General features: G+C 47.4%; 1 protein-coding gene across 1 annotated transcript in view; it reads left to right on the top strand.

Moving 5' to 3' along the window:
- Positions 1-6208: 6208 nt before the first annotated feature.
- Positions 6209-14079, top strand: part of CABLES1 (Cdk5 and Abl enzyme substrate 1) — a 70749-nt gene continuing 62878 nt past the window's right edge. The window contains exon 1 of the mRNA XM_015652524.1: positions 6209-6729. Within this exon, the coding sequence (XP_015508010.1) occupies positions 6209-6729 (521 nt within the window). The remainder of the gene's footprint in view (positions 6730-14079) is intronic.

The following is a 14079-nucleotide window of genomic DNA, read 5'->3' on the forward strand; positions in this document are numbered from 1 at the left end:
GCCAGTAGGAGCCAGCAACAACCACATTCCAGTTGCAGTTCCTACATGGCCACCTTTCTTGTTTTGTCTAGTTATCCTGCAAGCTCACTGAGACACGAGAGAGTATTTTAGCAGCACTGAGTAAAATGGAGCTTCTGGTTTAATGTGGGTCTTTAAGGAATCCAATAGTATATCAAGTGAAAAAACAACAGCAGAAACAACAACAAAAAATCTCAAAGGAGGTTAAGTTTGAATGAGGAACTTTAAAAATTCAAGGATGCAAGAAAGAAGTGAGGCGGAATTCATGCTGGATGTGCAAAACCACAGCCCCCTTGCCATGTGCATGCATCCCACCTGAGGATGGTATTTTTTGCTCCTGCAGCTCCTTCCCTCTCCCCATATGAACAGGCTGATCCTTAATCCACTTCATTTGTCCACTCTTCACCTGTGCTCTAGCAGCCACCCCCAGCATGCTCCAGAGCATCCCTCCCAGTGATCCTGTAGTTCTGGAGACTGCATGTGCTCAGCTCCTTCAGCAAAGGTGGAAGCCTGAACTTCACTCCATGAAGATATATCCTCACAGGCACTGGCAGTTTTAGCTGCCAGGTAGAAATAAGCAATAAGCATACATGAGCTACGATTCAAAAGGCTTAAAACTGGACAAAGGTGGGTATATTTTGACAGGAAGGGCACCCTTCATTCCCCAGCCCCACCTAAGAGAGAGAAGCCCACCTCCTGAATTCTCATCTCACTGTGGGGATGCTCAGGTATCTCAAAGGAGAGGTCACAAGGATTTCTAATCTGGGCAAAGTGATATGTTTTTCACGGCCATGCCCTTGGAGCTCACATAACCATTTCGACCAGTTTTCCAAGAAATGCTTGGCCTTAATCGGATCTAGCAATGAAAAATATTAAGTGTCCTTAGTGAAGGTGCAATAAATTGGAGTAATGATACAGAGGCCAATTTTGACTTAACTAGACTGCCCTAAATTCTTTAAGAGGCAAACAACAAATTGGCTCTACCACCCGTGTGTGCTCTACCAGCTTGCTGATGATCTCAGGAACTCTTCAACACAAACACAAACACAAACACCATGCATGCCGCATCTCTGACATCCAAAATAATTGGCAGGTTGGGTGCCCTGACCATCCACACCTCAGCTGATCTGAGGAGAAACTGTTTCATCTTTGTTGAGGGCACCTGCTTCTGTGTGTGGGTCCTGCCCCAAAGTCACACACACCACTCCAATCATGATGTTTGGTGCTCACAGATTTCTCTCACTTTCCCACTACTGTATTTGAATTTGATTTTATGTCAACTTGGCAATGCTGGCACCTACCCTGGAATGATGCAAGCAAAATTAGGTTCTGCACAAAGAGGTAAGCATTGACCAATCCTACCCTGCTTTTCCAAGAAGGTGACACTCTTCTTAGTGTCAAAATTCTACATTTCAAATAGCAAAGGTGACCCTTAACACACAAAACTTTCAGGCTTCTGAAAAATCACCAGTGAAAAGCACAAGCACTTAGCATTTCCAAGAATCAGGCTAATTTTACAACAGACTGAAGGTCTGGACCTGGCACTAAAACAGGTCTTGCTATCCAAATGCAGTATTAGTCTTTTGTAAAGAATTTGTACTGTCTTTATCCAATTTCCATTCTTAACTATGGCTCTCAGTGAAATTTGTTCAAACTCCCCCAGCTTTTTTTCTGCCAGACACTCCTTCTAAACAGAAGGATTATTAAATTCACATTCCAAATCTTTATCCAAAGTTACAACTGCTTTCCCCTTTTGAAGTGCAATTCTCGTCTACAAAGTAAAGGAAAAAGAAAGTGTTTATGAAGATTGAATTTGGATTGTTTCTCCAAAGTCTTGCACAGCAAGATTAGAGCACTCACAAGCTACAGGAACCCTGCCTGGCTATGGGGATGTGATAGTGATCCAAGACCACTGGTAACAATGATCTCTGTTCTCACCTACAGGAGCATTATTGCCAGACATCTTTGCTGAGCTCTGCATAGCACCATTGTCAAAACTACAAGGAGCAATTGCATTTACTCTTTCTTCCCTTAGCTGCCTAGGTGCTGCAACTCTGACAAGTACCAGTGACAATACAAAACTTGTTTTTGTCCCCAAAGCAGGCAAGCACTGTGCAGAGGCCACTCAAGAACTAGGCTGGTGACTCACACTGGTGACTCAGGACCGGTTATTCCCACGGAGTTAACTCTCAGTATAACACAAATCTTGCCCCTAACTCAAATTCTGGGTTACATTTTCAACTCATCTGCAAAGGTACTTTTAAGCTTGGCCTGACAAACTACTCAGGACCCCAACTTCAGCTCAAGGTCTGTGGCCTTTTTGGCTGGCTTTTCACATCCTGCTGGCCACATACTTGCCTTGCAACAGGACTGCCCTCACACCAGTTAAACTAAACTAAAGACAACATGAGGATTCTACACATGTGTTAACTTTCCTCTGAGAGCAGGTATGTGAGGCACTGTTTCTCTAATCCCATTCCTCAGAATGCTAAACTGCTGAGCTTTTGTTTTTGTTCAAACTCCCTCCAATCTCTATAAAGAAAGCCTCTCCACCATCTGTATTAACAGCCTCCCCAAATTCCATGCTGCCCCTGAACACCCACAAATGATGTGTCTCTCTTGCAGGTCTTGGTGCACTGGGTGAAAAAGCCATCATGCTCCATCACTCCCATTACCACTTGTCATCTAACCGCTTACATAAGCCTGTGACCTCTGAAATAAAAACATTTACTTGCACTTGGGTAGAGCTGGTTGGTTGGAAGAGAACTTGGAGAAGGAAATTGGAAAAGCAGTCACAGAAGCAAGCTTCCAGAATGTGTCTTTTTGGTTTTCCTTTCAACTTTGCTATTTCCTCTAGTCAACCACTGCTTCCCCATCAAACAAAAAAATTCCAACCAGCAAAATTAATTTGTTTAACATTTTCACATGTCCTCCAGCACACAGGACTCCTATAGCTCATGAGACCACCTAAAGTTTTGCTAAGCACAGATCAAGAGCACATAAATAACTGGAAAAAAGAATTCACATTATGTTGTGCACATTAATTTAAATTTGCTACTAAATGTATAAATAGGTCTAGAGAACTGGGTATTTCTAACATGCCAATTATCTTTGTACTGTCGTACCCCACTCGTTATCAAAAATAGCTTCACTTCAGACCAAAAAAGTAATTTTCTTCTTGTATGTGGCTTTCTCAAATGGGTTTATTTTCACTTGCAGTAGAAGGGATGTTTTAACCAACCTTCAATGTGATTTTTGGAAAATACAGTACCCCCCAAAGGCAGCTTGTGCATATTAAACCATGAGCATCTGTTTGGGTCCATGGGAGTATTTAGGCTGGTGACAAGCACTTTGCAAAGTGACAAAGTGAGCTCAGCTGCATGAGCCAGGCCAGGAAAGACCTACAATCTATCCTGACCACTCTAATTTTGATGCAAGAAGATCGATAGGCTCAACCATTCACAAAAGTATTCCTGATCACAGAGACTGTAAAAAATGTTTTTGTGTAATTCAGGTGCCAAAATCATTGGGATGCACATGTGGACACGGGAAAGGGTAACATTTCCTTCTGGGTCAGCCATAGAGGAGCTCTGGAGCAGAGGTTGTGGCTTTATTTAAAAAAAATCCTTCCAACAGACAGCAATTTATCCCATCACAAGAGTAATTTTGTGAAAGGAGTGCACACTTCTGCACTCATAAAAAATGTCCTAAGTTAAACCAGCCTCTGGAACCCCATCTGGCATTTTGGTGGTGGTTCTCTTTCCCAGACCTGCGTACTGTGACAAGCTGAATTTGGGAAATATACACCAGTACTCAGTTGCCACACACAGTTTTTGAGCTCCAGAGGAAAATACACACTGTTGCTGCTACCCCTCAGAAATACAAGAGGAAAAAAAATATCCCAGTGTATATCTTACTTGGTTCTAAGGTGGGAGGCCTGACTTTCATGACCTATTTATCATTTGGTAGTAGTCCTTGGACCAGGGGGTCAGCGTTCAGTAATGTAACAACTACCAAGCTACAGAGCTGTGACATTTTTCTGTGACCCAGGAGTCCTCCTCCAAAGTCCTGAATTCTTTTAAATGTGGGAGTCTCAAAAGAAGCCTGGAACTCCTCCACAGGAGCCAAGTGCATCAGTGCCCTGACATATCACTGGCTGCCATTGCAGGGACAATGCCTTTGGTCAGGAAGAGGCATTGCCAGCAAAGGAAGGTGGCAGGCCTGAAATTCCTCAGCCTTCCTCTCCAAAACAGAAGTTTGCAGAAACCACTTTGCAACCACGGGGGTACAGAGCATCCTTCCAACAGATGGGATATGTCAGTTAGGCTTTTCTCTGGAGAGGAGAGTTTAGCACTCTCACCTATCCATTTTCCACACAAATGATCAGTCCTTGACACGCCACGGGGACAGGCACAGAAGCACCCTCTGACAAGAAGGACAAAATCAGTGTAAACCTCAAGAGAGCAGACTGAAATATGAATGTCCATCTCAAAATAGCACTTTCTGGAAGATATCTCTTTCATCAGTCATTTCCCCTTCCCTTCCGCACTGCTCCCTGCTTAGGATGCTGCCCATGCAGTGTCCCACCACAGAAGTAGCACACAGTAGAGACTTGGTGCATAAATTTGGGGATTATGGTACTCAGTAGAGGCCAAAGGTTCAGAAATAAATCCAAACCACAGAGCTTGATTCTAATGTCTTTGAATGTTCAAAATACCACTTTTGAGAGGAACACATACCTGTGTCCACAGCTTCCTCTAACAATGGGATTAGGTTCTCCTTTCTGATCCATCTTTGGTTTCTTTAATCATCAAGTTAGCAAAGTTGATAAAATTGTAGGGGACATCACAATATTTTGTGACAGTTTGGGATGGCTTGTGAATCATCCACCAGCTATAACTGGAATGTAATACAAGCCATTGTAATGCTTTATGAAGAAAGCGCGTGTTGCTATCTTGCGACAACCATATGTTCCTCTGTTTGTATCTATCTGTTATCCAACACTTACATAAGCCGTTGATGAAATTATCATCACAGGACAAGCACACTTGTAGCACGGTTGAGTTGATCACAATAAAGTAATGAAGGAATGAAGGAGCTTTATGCTGAGGTGGGACTGGCTGCCCGCCTTCGCAAGCCACAGCTGCAGATGAGGCAGCTGCTCAACAGCCATCACTTCGGGGACGACACGAATGCAGATATTTGGGGCTTGGGCTATACATCCTTTTGGGAAACGGCAAAGTAAATGTGCTTTCTCTGGTGCAGAGGAGTGTGAAGGGTTGGGGAGGGGAGTTGAGGGAAAGGCTGGGAGGAGGTTGCTTTAATGGTTTACGGAACCCGTGAGATGTTACTTGCACACACAGAGCCACTCGCCCGCCTCAGACTGCATCAGGGGCAGCAGGGGCCGGGACAGCCCAGGCTTGCCGCACCATAGAACGCACCGTCGGCATTCAAGCGCATCCCCGGGGACCGCTCCCAGTCCCCGACTGTCCTCCGTGCCCATCGGGCACTACCAGTGTCTGTCCCGGGCACCAGCCCCCATCCGGGAAAACCAGCGGGCAGGTTGGCACGGCACGGCTGCGTCCCGGTGCCGCTCCCAGTGCTGCTCCCAGTACCGCAGACGGGCTGGGTCGAGCCGCAGCCCCGGGTCCGGGGCGGTCTGTGCCGGGCTCCGAGGGCCATGTGCCGAGTACTACGGGCACAGACTCCACCTTCCCCGGCTCCCGCCCGCCCCCACGCATCCAGGAAGGGAAAAAGAGGAGGAGGAGGAGGAGGAGGAGAAGGAGGAGGAGGAGGAGGGAAGGGGGTGAAAGGGAAGGGAAAAAAAAAAAAAAAAAAAAAAAAAAGAGAGAGGTTGAAAGGAGGGAGCTCGCCGAGACCCACCCTTCTCCCTCCTCCTCCGGGCTGCTGGCCGGGCTTTTGTTTTCCTCCAGCGCCCCGTTTCCCACACGTGATTGCCGTGTTATTGCACAGGGCGCTCGGCGGCGCGGCTGCTGCACCTATAAATACGGAGCGGGCGGGCGGCGGGGGCCCGGGGCAGCGCGGCGCGGCCGGGCGGAGCGCACCCCCCGACACCCCCATGCACCCCGCCGGCACCGCGGCGCCCATGCCCCGCCGCCCGCCCGCCTGACGGGCCGGCAGCGAGAGGCAGCGCCCGGCCAGCGGCGAGGGGAGGGGGAGCCGGCCGACAATGGCGGCGGCCGCCACCGCCGCCAGCCCTGGCAGTCCCGCCGCCGGGCCCCTGCCGCCGCCGGCGGAGCCCTGCCCCAGGAAAGCGCCGCAGCCGCCGCCGGGGCCGCCGCAGCTGCCGCCGCCGGCGCGCAGCGACCCCCGCCGCAGGCAGGCCGCGCTCTCCTTCCTCACCAGCATCTCCCTCGACGGGCGGCCCCCGCCGCCGGGCAACGACGGCCCCGCCGCCCGGCCCCGCCAGGCGCAGCCGCCGCCGCGGCTGGGCAGCCCCCCGGCGGCGCCCGCCGAGCCCCCGGAGGAGGAGGAAGATGAGGAGGAGGAGGACGCCTTCGCCGCGGTGCAGGTGCCGCCCGCCGCCTTCCTGGGCGCCGCGGTGGCGGGCAGCCGCGGCCGCCTCAACTCCTTCACGGCCGGGGTGCTGCCTGTGCCCTTCGGCCGCACCAGCCCCCAGGGCAGCGTCGGAGGCAGCGGAGAGCTGGGGCAGCCCGGCCCCGCCGCCGCCTTCGAGCTGCAGCGGTCCCGGTAAGCCGCGCCGCGGGGATGAGGGATGCTCGGGATGCGGGGATAAGGGATGCGCAGGATGGCGATGGGCTCGGGAAGGGCGGGCACGGCCGCCGGGCGACCGGGGGAAGCCGTGGGGAGGGAGGGAGGCCCGATAGCCGCGGGGCGGGAGCCTCTCTCCTCGGGGCCGGCTCCGCTGCCGTCCGGCCGGGGGAGCAGCGGCAGCGGCGGGGATGTGCGAGCGTGCAGGGACAGGTCAGCGGAGGTGCCCGAGCCTCCCGGGCGGCAGCAGGCGGTCGGTCGGTCCCGCCTGGGTGCGAGTGGCTGAAAGTTTCTCTCGTGCTCGGCAGTGCGGGCGTGCGGCTGCACAGCCGCCGTGCCCCGCCGCAGCCCAGCCCAGCCCAGCTGCGCAGCGCTTGTCACCCTGCCCTCCCGACTGGTGTTGGATTCATCCCGCCGTGCTGCCTGTCCTTATGGACAGCAGGCTGGGAACCGGCTCTGAGTCAAGTGGGCTGTAGCCCGGTTTGGTAGCCCACAAGGGGCAAGGAAATCTTCGCATCGAAATCCACGAATTACGGTGCGAACGCGTGGTTTAAGCAGCGTCTCGCTACCACCCTAAATGAGCTCTTTATCACCAAGCACTTTGTGTTCCTCTGGGTCGTTTCTTGCCGCCGGGTACTCTTTTGCCTTTTAATTCCCAAAGGAGCAAGCTCACCTTCTTCAGCTCTCGAGCTGAGACTTCTGCCTAAGAAGGTGCAATCATGTAAAAATGTGTAAATGCCTATGGATACAAAATCACCTTCCTTCACTTCCTTAACAACGTACACAGATATCAAAGACGGAGGGGGGAAGAAGCAGGGAAGAAGCTGGAGGAAATGACTGTTCTCCCCGAGCCCACATTGGCAGCCACTCCCACATTCCCCATTTGCCACACTCCCTCCTTGTTTCTCCCTTGGACAAATAGGTAGACTTTGAGTCACATGTTATTGCAAGGGTTTATAAGGGTAATTGAGCATAGATCGCTGTAGAAAAGTCCCTTTCAAAACCAACTAGCTTGGAGGAATTGGAGGTATTCCAGAAGAAAGTTATTTTAGCTGCATGCCCCACTGTTGGTTGGTTGGTTTGGTTTTTTTTCCCCCTTCCATCTAGGTTGTATTGATGGCTTTTTTGAGCCCCTTTTCAGGTGCTGTGCTAGAGGGAGCCCCACCTTCCCAAGCAGAGTGCCTGCTGGTGGGTTACCACCCTTCTTCTCCCAGTCATGTGCTTCTCAAAACATTTTCTGCAGTGACAACCATTTCAATTCTCTGTGGATCACCTGCACAGCTATGTCACACTCACACACACCCCCACTCTTGTGCATTTCAGTCTGTGATGTGATTCTACCCACAGCCTTGTGCGCGAGAAGTGACCCAAAGACCATCATTTGGGAATTGCTTTTCTACTCTTGAACTTACTTAGCATTCAAGAGACTGCATTCTTCTCAACCTTCTACTTAATGAGTTTATTATTGATGCATGGTTCCAGTGTTACTTTTCTAGATTCCCAGGGATCATCCTTGATTTTCCTTTCTTGCATGCTTTGATCCTGTGCTTGGTTATGGGAAGGATGCTTAGATCTCACTGGTACCACTTCATTTAGCCCTTCCTCTTCCAGTTATTTTTTTCCCATGCACCTTTTTGCTCACTTTCTGAACATTTTCTTCCACAACCTATGTGGGTTGGGTTTTTTTGTTGTTTGTTTTGCTTTTTGCATTTTTTTTTTCTCTTACATGAGGACAGAGTGGATTTTAAGAGGGAAAGGTAATTACTGTTCTTGTTTACAACCTAGAAATCCAGAGTCTTGCAAGTTCAGCTTTGCTGCTAGTATGCAAACAAACTGAATGGATAGCCCAAATCCATGGCAAGGGAAATCACCTAAGGAAACCTTTCCAGGATGCTCCTCCCATCCTATAGCGGCTGTCATTTTTGCCGTATATTTTCTTGTGGTGCAGGCTGCAAGGAATGTGCTGGTTTTCTCATGTTTTGTTTTCTTGAGAGCCAGACACAGCTGTGGTGGAGACTGCATTACTCCACTGACAAGTGTGAGGCTCTCCATTGTAGCACTTGCTTAAGGCTGACACTTGTGTGGGAGAGCTCTGGGTAATGTCCCCTGCCTTTGCTGCCCGTTGTGATGCTGCATGTGTGCAATCCAGGGCAGACTTTGGCCTGCCTTCAACAAATCTGTTTCTCTTCTGGAAAAGGTATATATTTTTAAACACCAGGAACGGGCAACTGCAGACTGGGGAGGCTGCACAGAACGTCAGTGCCTCATCTTCTTAATGAAAAGGTGTGGTAGGAGCTCTGATTGCTGGGTTCACCCTTGGCTGCACACAAGTTAAATCACAGGCATGCACCGGGCTGGCACAAGCTCAAGAACAGAGGGTTCGAGCAGCCCTTCTGCTGCTCTCTTAATGGAGAGGAAGGAGCCAAGTCCCCAGCACACAGCCAGCCCTTCTCAGGGTGACAGGGTGAAAGGCACAGCACCTGCCCAGGGACAGGCATTAGCTCATCTGAAGGATGATGCAGAGAGGAAAATCAGATTTTTTTGGTAGTTCACGCGTGCACCAGCTGCCTTTCCTCCCACCCTTCTGCTCTCCGTGTAGTGAGTGAGCTTGAAATTGAGTTTGAGGAGTTGTTTGACAGACTACCCCTGTGTGCTGAGACAGGTAAGTTACAGAGTGAAACCTTTTTCTGTTACAATAGCAGGCAAGACAGGTAGCTTTATGTTATTTTTATTTAGTTTTCAGAAACCATTGTGAACATGTAATCAGAGTTCCCTGGCTTTTTTGTTTGTGTTAGCAGTTTGTATAATTGCATACTAGTTTATATTTAACAAGGTTATCATTAATGTGGTTTGGGTTTGTGCTCTATGTGTATTCACAAGAAACAAATGATACAAAAAAGGAACATGGAGCTTCTAGCTGCTTGGAGGCTAGTATGTAATTATATGTAAATAGCAAAAAATAGGCTTGTTCAGAAGTTGGCTGCTTGGTGCCAAAGGCTCCTGTTTTCCTGCAGAAGGAGTTTGTTTCAGTTTGTGGTAAATAAATGGACAAGGACATGAGTTTATTAGAAACTAGGTTTCTTTCATGTGATATTATAATTCATTTTAATAGCTGAATAATCTGAAATTAGTGAGGAATTCTGTGAAACCAGGTTTCAGCAACACTGGTTTAAAATAATTTCGCATCCTGTGGATTAGGTGATGGTCCAGGTACCTGTTTTTATGTGTGCCTATAATTCTTGTTGCCATAGTTTTCTTTGGGAAAAGTATTGCTATCTCCATATGTGAAGTTTCCTTTCCCAGTGGGCCAGGTGGTTAGAAACAAGCACATGCTTCTTTTTTGTGTTGTTTATTTTTGGATTTTTTTTCTGTTTTGATAAGGAAGCAAATTGGTGATTGGATTTGGAGTTTAAACAATGCTTAAGGTTGCATTTGTCTGTGTCACCATGTCAGGTTTGAAGGCAGATGGGCAGGAAAATTCCTTCTGGGAGCAGCAGGTGCTGGGAAGCAAGGAGAGGGTATCTGCTGAGTTATCACTGGGGAGAGGTCCATTCAGAAGGACAATGAGGTTATCGTGGTCCAAACAGATTTTTCTTCAGAATTTACTGACCTACAATAAATCTCACTTCCTAAGTAATTCTAAAATTAATTTACAGTTAGTGAAGCTTGTGAAAATTCAATTTGTTTCTACCTATTAGAAAGGACAGAGCTGCATTTGGCCTCAATATTTATCTTTTGGAGAGATGCAATGAAGGGAGATGCTAGAATGGTTGACTTCCTTGACTTCAGTGGGTTTGAAAAGTTCCATGGGTTGTTAGTGCTGCAGGAAGCCTCCAGGATTGTGTTTAGGGGCTGAATCCCTCCATTGGGTACTTGTGGTGGAGAGCTGAGGGGTCAGGATCCAGTTCTCCATGGCCTTGGGCAGGCAAGCAGGCAGTGCAGTTTCAGCCCACAGCAGAAGATGCCTCCAAACTGAACACACAAGAGACAAAAGAAGAGTGTCTCAGAAACAAGTGTCTTACAGACAGAGTCCTGAAAGGGGAGCAGAACAAAGAGCTGGGAGCACTTTCCACCCGGTGGGGTCATCTCAGCATCAAGAGGTAGCCTGTGAGTCACTGAAAGCACATCAGCCCTTTTGTGTGTGATGGACACTCTGCTATTCACTGAACCTAAAGCCCTTTGGGCAGCCTGGATTTCAGAATGATGTATACAAGCATAGCATGAAGACAGCAATTTAATGGTCTGAGAAGTCAATGGGAAGTGCACATGCTAAACTAAGGCTTTTCTTAGGTGTGCGACCTTGTATACCACTGATAGCTGCTGGCTCTAAAGAAGGGGATGCTTATTGACCTCAGCTGTCACTTCAGGAGGCTAAATTCCTGTGCCACCCTGAAGGGGGAGTGTTCAGCAGCAGGGTTAAGACTCGGGTAATAAGGGCTGTTTCAGTAGTAGCACACAGTGTGTGAGCTCCTCTGTGAGTCCTGTAAGGAGGGCTGGGTGCACCCATGTCCATCAGCACGAGCACGCTGAGAGGCTGGGTCCTTTCGCTCACCAAGAGCTGTGCAGGGGCAGTCACTGACGCTGCTGGGCTCTCTGAGCTGTGCTTGTGCTGAGCACAGCCTGCCCCACATCACACAGACCAGCTTTCACCACCACTGGTCTCTGCCAGACATTTCCCTTGTTCAGGGCACAGATGTTTGTGCCTGCCTCTGGTACTTCCTTTGAAACTGGTGGAAATGGGAAGATCTTCCAGTGTTAGTTGGAGTTGACCAGTGGTTGAGAAGTCATTGGAGTATGACACAAATAGATGGGCAGCAGCCTTGTTCCCTTAGAACACAAGCTTTTAAAAACAAATCCCACAGAAATTGCTCTGGCATATTATAGGCTCTTATTATACTATTTAGTGAGCATCTCTGTCAGATAAAAAAGGTTAATATTCTTCAGACAAGGAAAAAAACCCTTTGCTGTCAATTCTGAAGAGCAGAACAGTGGGACAGAACATGGTGTTCATGTGTACTAGGGAATTAATGAGGGAGCTTTACAGAGGGACAGATGCTGAGAGGCAGCTGTGTCTGCCAGAGCCTCAGGACTCTGCAAGCTTCAGAGAGAGGCAGCCTTAGAGCTGGACAGGTAAGAGGGATATACCTGGGTGGGTACACATTAACCCCAGTGAAGAAACCTGAGCTGGTAACCCATGAAAAGTCTTGTTTGTGTTGGCTGCCCTCACTGGCTGCGAATGCAAAGCTTTCCAGATCCAACCCTGCCATGTGTGGTTATAGTGCTGTGGTTATAGGAGAAGGAGCAAATTTCAGCAGGTTTGCTTATGTGCTGGGTGGATTTCCACTACTTGATCTGTCTTTTCACCCTTTTATTTACCAGAAAATCTCCTGTGCAGGCAGCCAAACTTGATCTTTTCCTTAGAAGCCTGCTATATAACTTTCATCTGTACCATAAGAGTGTTGAAAGCACCTTGAAATGATGAAAATGGGTAGCAGCTATGTGAGTCACTAGCCCTGCAGACCATCACAAAAACATAGTTCCCTTGGTAGATAAATAGGATAATGACAGATCATAGTTTGATGATAGCTTTTGCATATGAAGTATGCTTTAGTCTGCAATTATGACTTTGAGAACTCTTCTGGCAGAAGATACTGCTTAGCTTGGAACAGTTCAAAACACCTAAAACACAAATATGAAATTGCCCAAGTGTTCTTTCTGAAAAGAGGAAAAAAGCCCAATCTTCTATAAGTTCTGTGATTTCCTTGTTTCAAAAAAGTAAATGTCAGGTGGGCTGTCAGGAGACTCAGTAGTACGGCAAATGGATGGAAGGTAAAGATGAGAAGCAGAACCAAGTCTTGATTTATTTATTTTCTTTAATTATTTTCTCCCTCTGGTTTCAGCTGCACTACTCTTGTAGTGTAAGTTCTCCACCACATGAATGAAAAGGCTGTTTTTTATATTTAACCTAAAAATGCAGAAGTTTGGTTTTATATCTTGGGGCTTCGGTACACTGAAACTTCTGTAATGCACCAGCTTGTCCCTTGAGAAGCGTGGGAAAGCAGATTCTATTTGCAAATGGGACAAGCTGATGTCTGCAGGAATCTATATGCAAATATCCACAGAATTCACCCCTGAACATTTGCCAGTACCTCTGAGGGTGTACTCAGCCTTTATGACAAACTCTTTTCTGGACCCAGAATTGCTATGGATGGCTGTGGGGCTGCCACCAGATACCAGACTTAGCAACGCAGCAGGTGCAGCAAGACACAGAGCTGGCTCTTTTCACAACCCAACTGAAAAAAACCCTTGCCAGTTTGCTGTGAGAAGTATTCTTTCTAGAAAATGGGAATGACATAATTTGGCATATGGAGAATATCTGCTTGCTGGCCTGTTGTTTGCAAATAACATGCTGAGAAGTTTAGGGAATGGTATTTGTTTTTGTAACGAAGGGCTTTCAGAAGTTTTGGGATTTTTTGTTTGGTTTTTTTTTTTTTTTTTCTGCAAGGGTAGGATAGAGAGCCTGATAGAGCATTTAGGAGAAGAAAATTCAACTGTAGTTGGAGAAAATGTGATGTGCCAGTGGGAGCTTTCTAGGACTCTTGGGATTTGCTTTTCAGTGTGCAATATGCAGATTTAGGGGGATACATATTTAAGGAACTGTGAAGTTCCTTTACAAGGGCTGCCGTGTTATGTTCACAGCAACTGCTTTCCTGTCATCAATGCTAAATGTATTTTTTGTTCTCATGATGTATTTCAAAGCCAGCACTGCTTTTAGAAGCAGTGTTTCGGAGTGTTTGCCTAGGGAAGGTTTTCTGTTGTGGAAAATTGAGAAGTGAATGAGAAGTGAAGCAAAGGCTATCTTCTTTTCTAGCAGAAGTATTTAAAAAAAAAACCAAACAACTTTTCAACTCATCTATGAATATAGAGCGCAATTGCATGTTCTTAGCAAGCAGTGGTGTTTCCCCCTGCGTTGTTATAGATCAAGCTAGCAGTTTTGTGAAATTGAGGTTTGGGGAAAGATTCACTCACCACAATTGAAATATATTTTCCACTCATTGTCTTGGATGACAGAGGAAGGTATGTCCTCTCTGACAAGGGATCCTGAAAAGCCTGGACTGTATGTTTACTTATATATAAAATTGCTCAGTTAAATCAAGCACCAGTGTATGATGTTTTGCTAGGAAGTAAATCTTTGCAATATCAGGGATTTGACTCTATAGTACTGGTGGGATTAAAAGATGGAAAGCTAGAGAAGTTTATCATAATTTTTCAGTCAACAATGGATTATGTTTTGGTGCTCCTAGAGATAATCATATTACCAAGGTAAAT

The sequence above is a fragment of the Parus major genome, chromosome 2 (assembly GCF_001522545.3).
Source record: "Parus major isolate Abel chromosome 2, Parus_major1.1, whole genome shotgun sequence".
NCBI lineage: Eukaryota > Metazoa > Chordata > Aves > Passeriformes > Paridae > Parus > Parus major.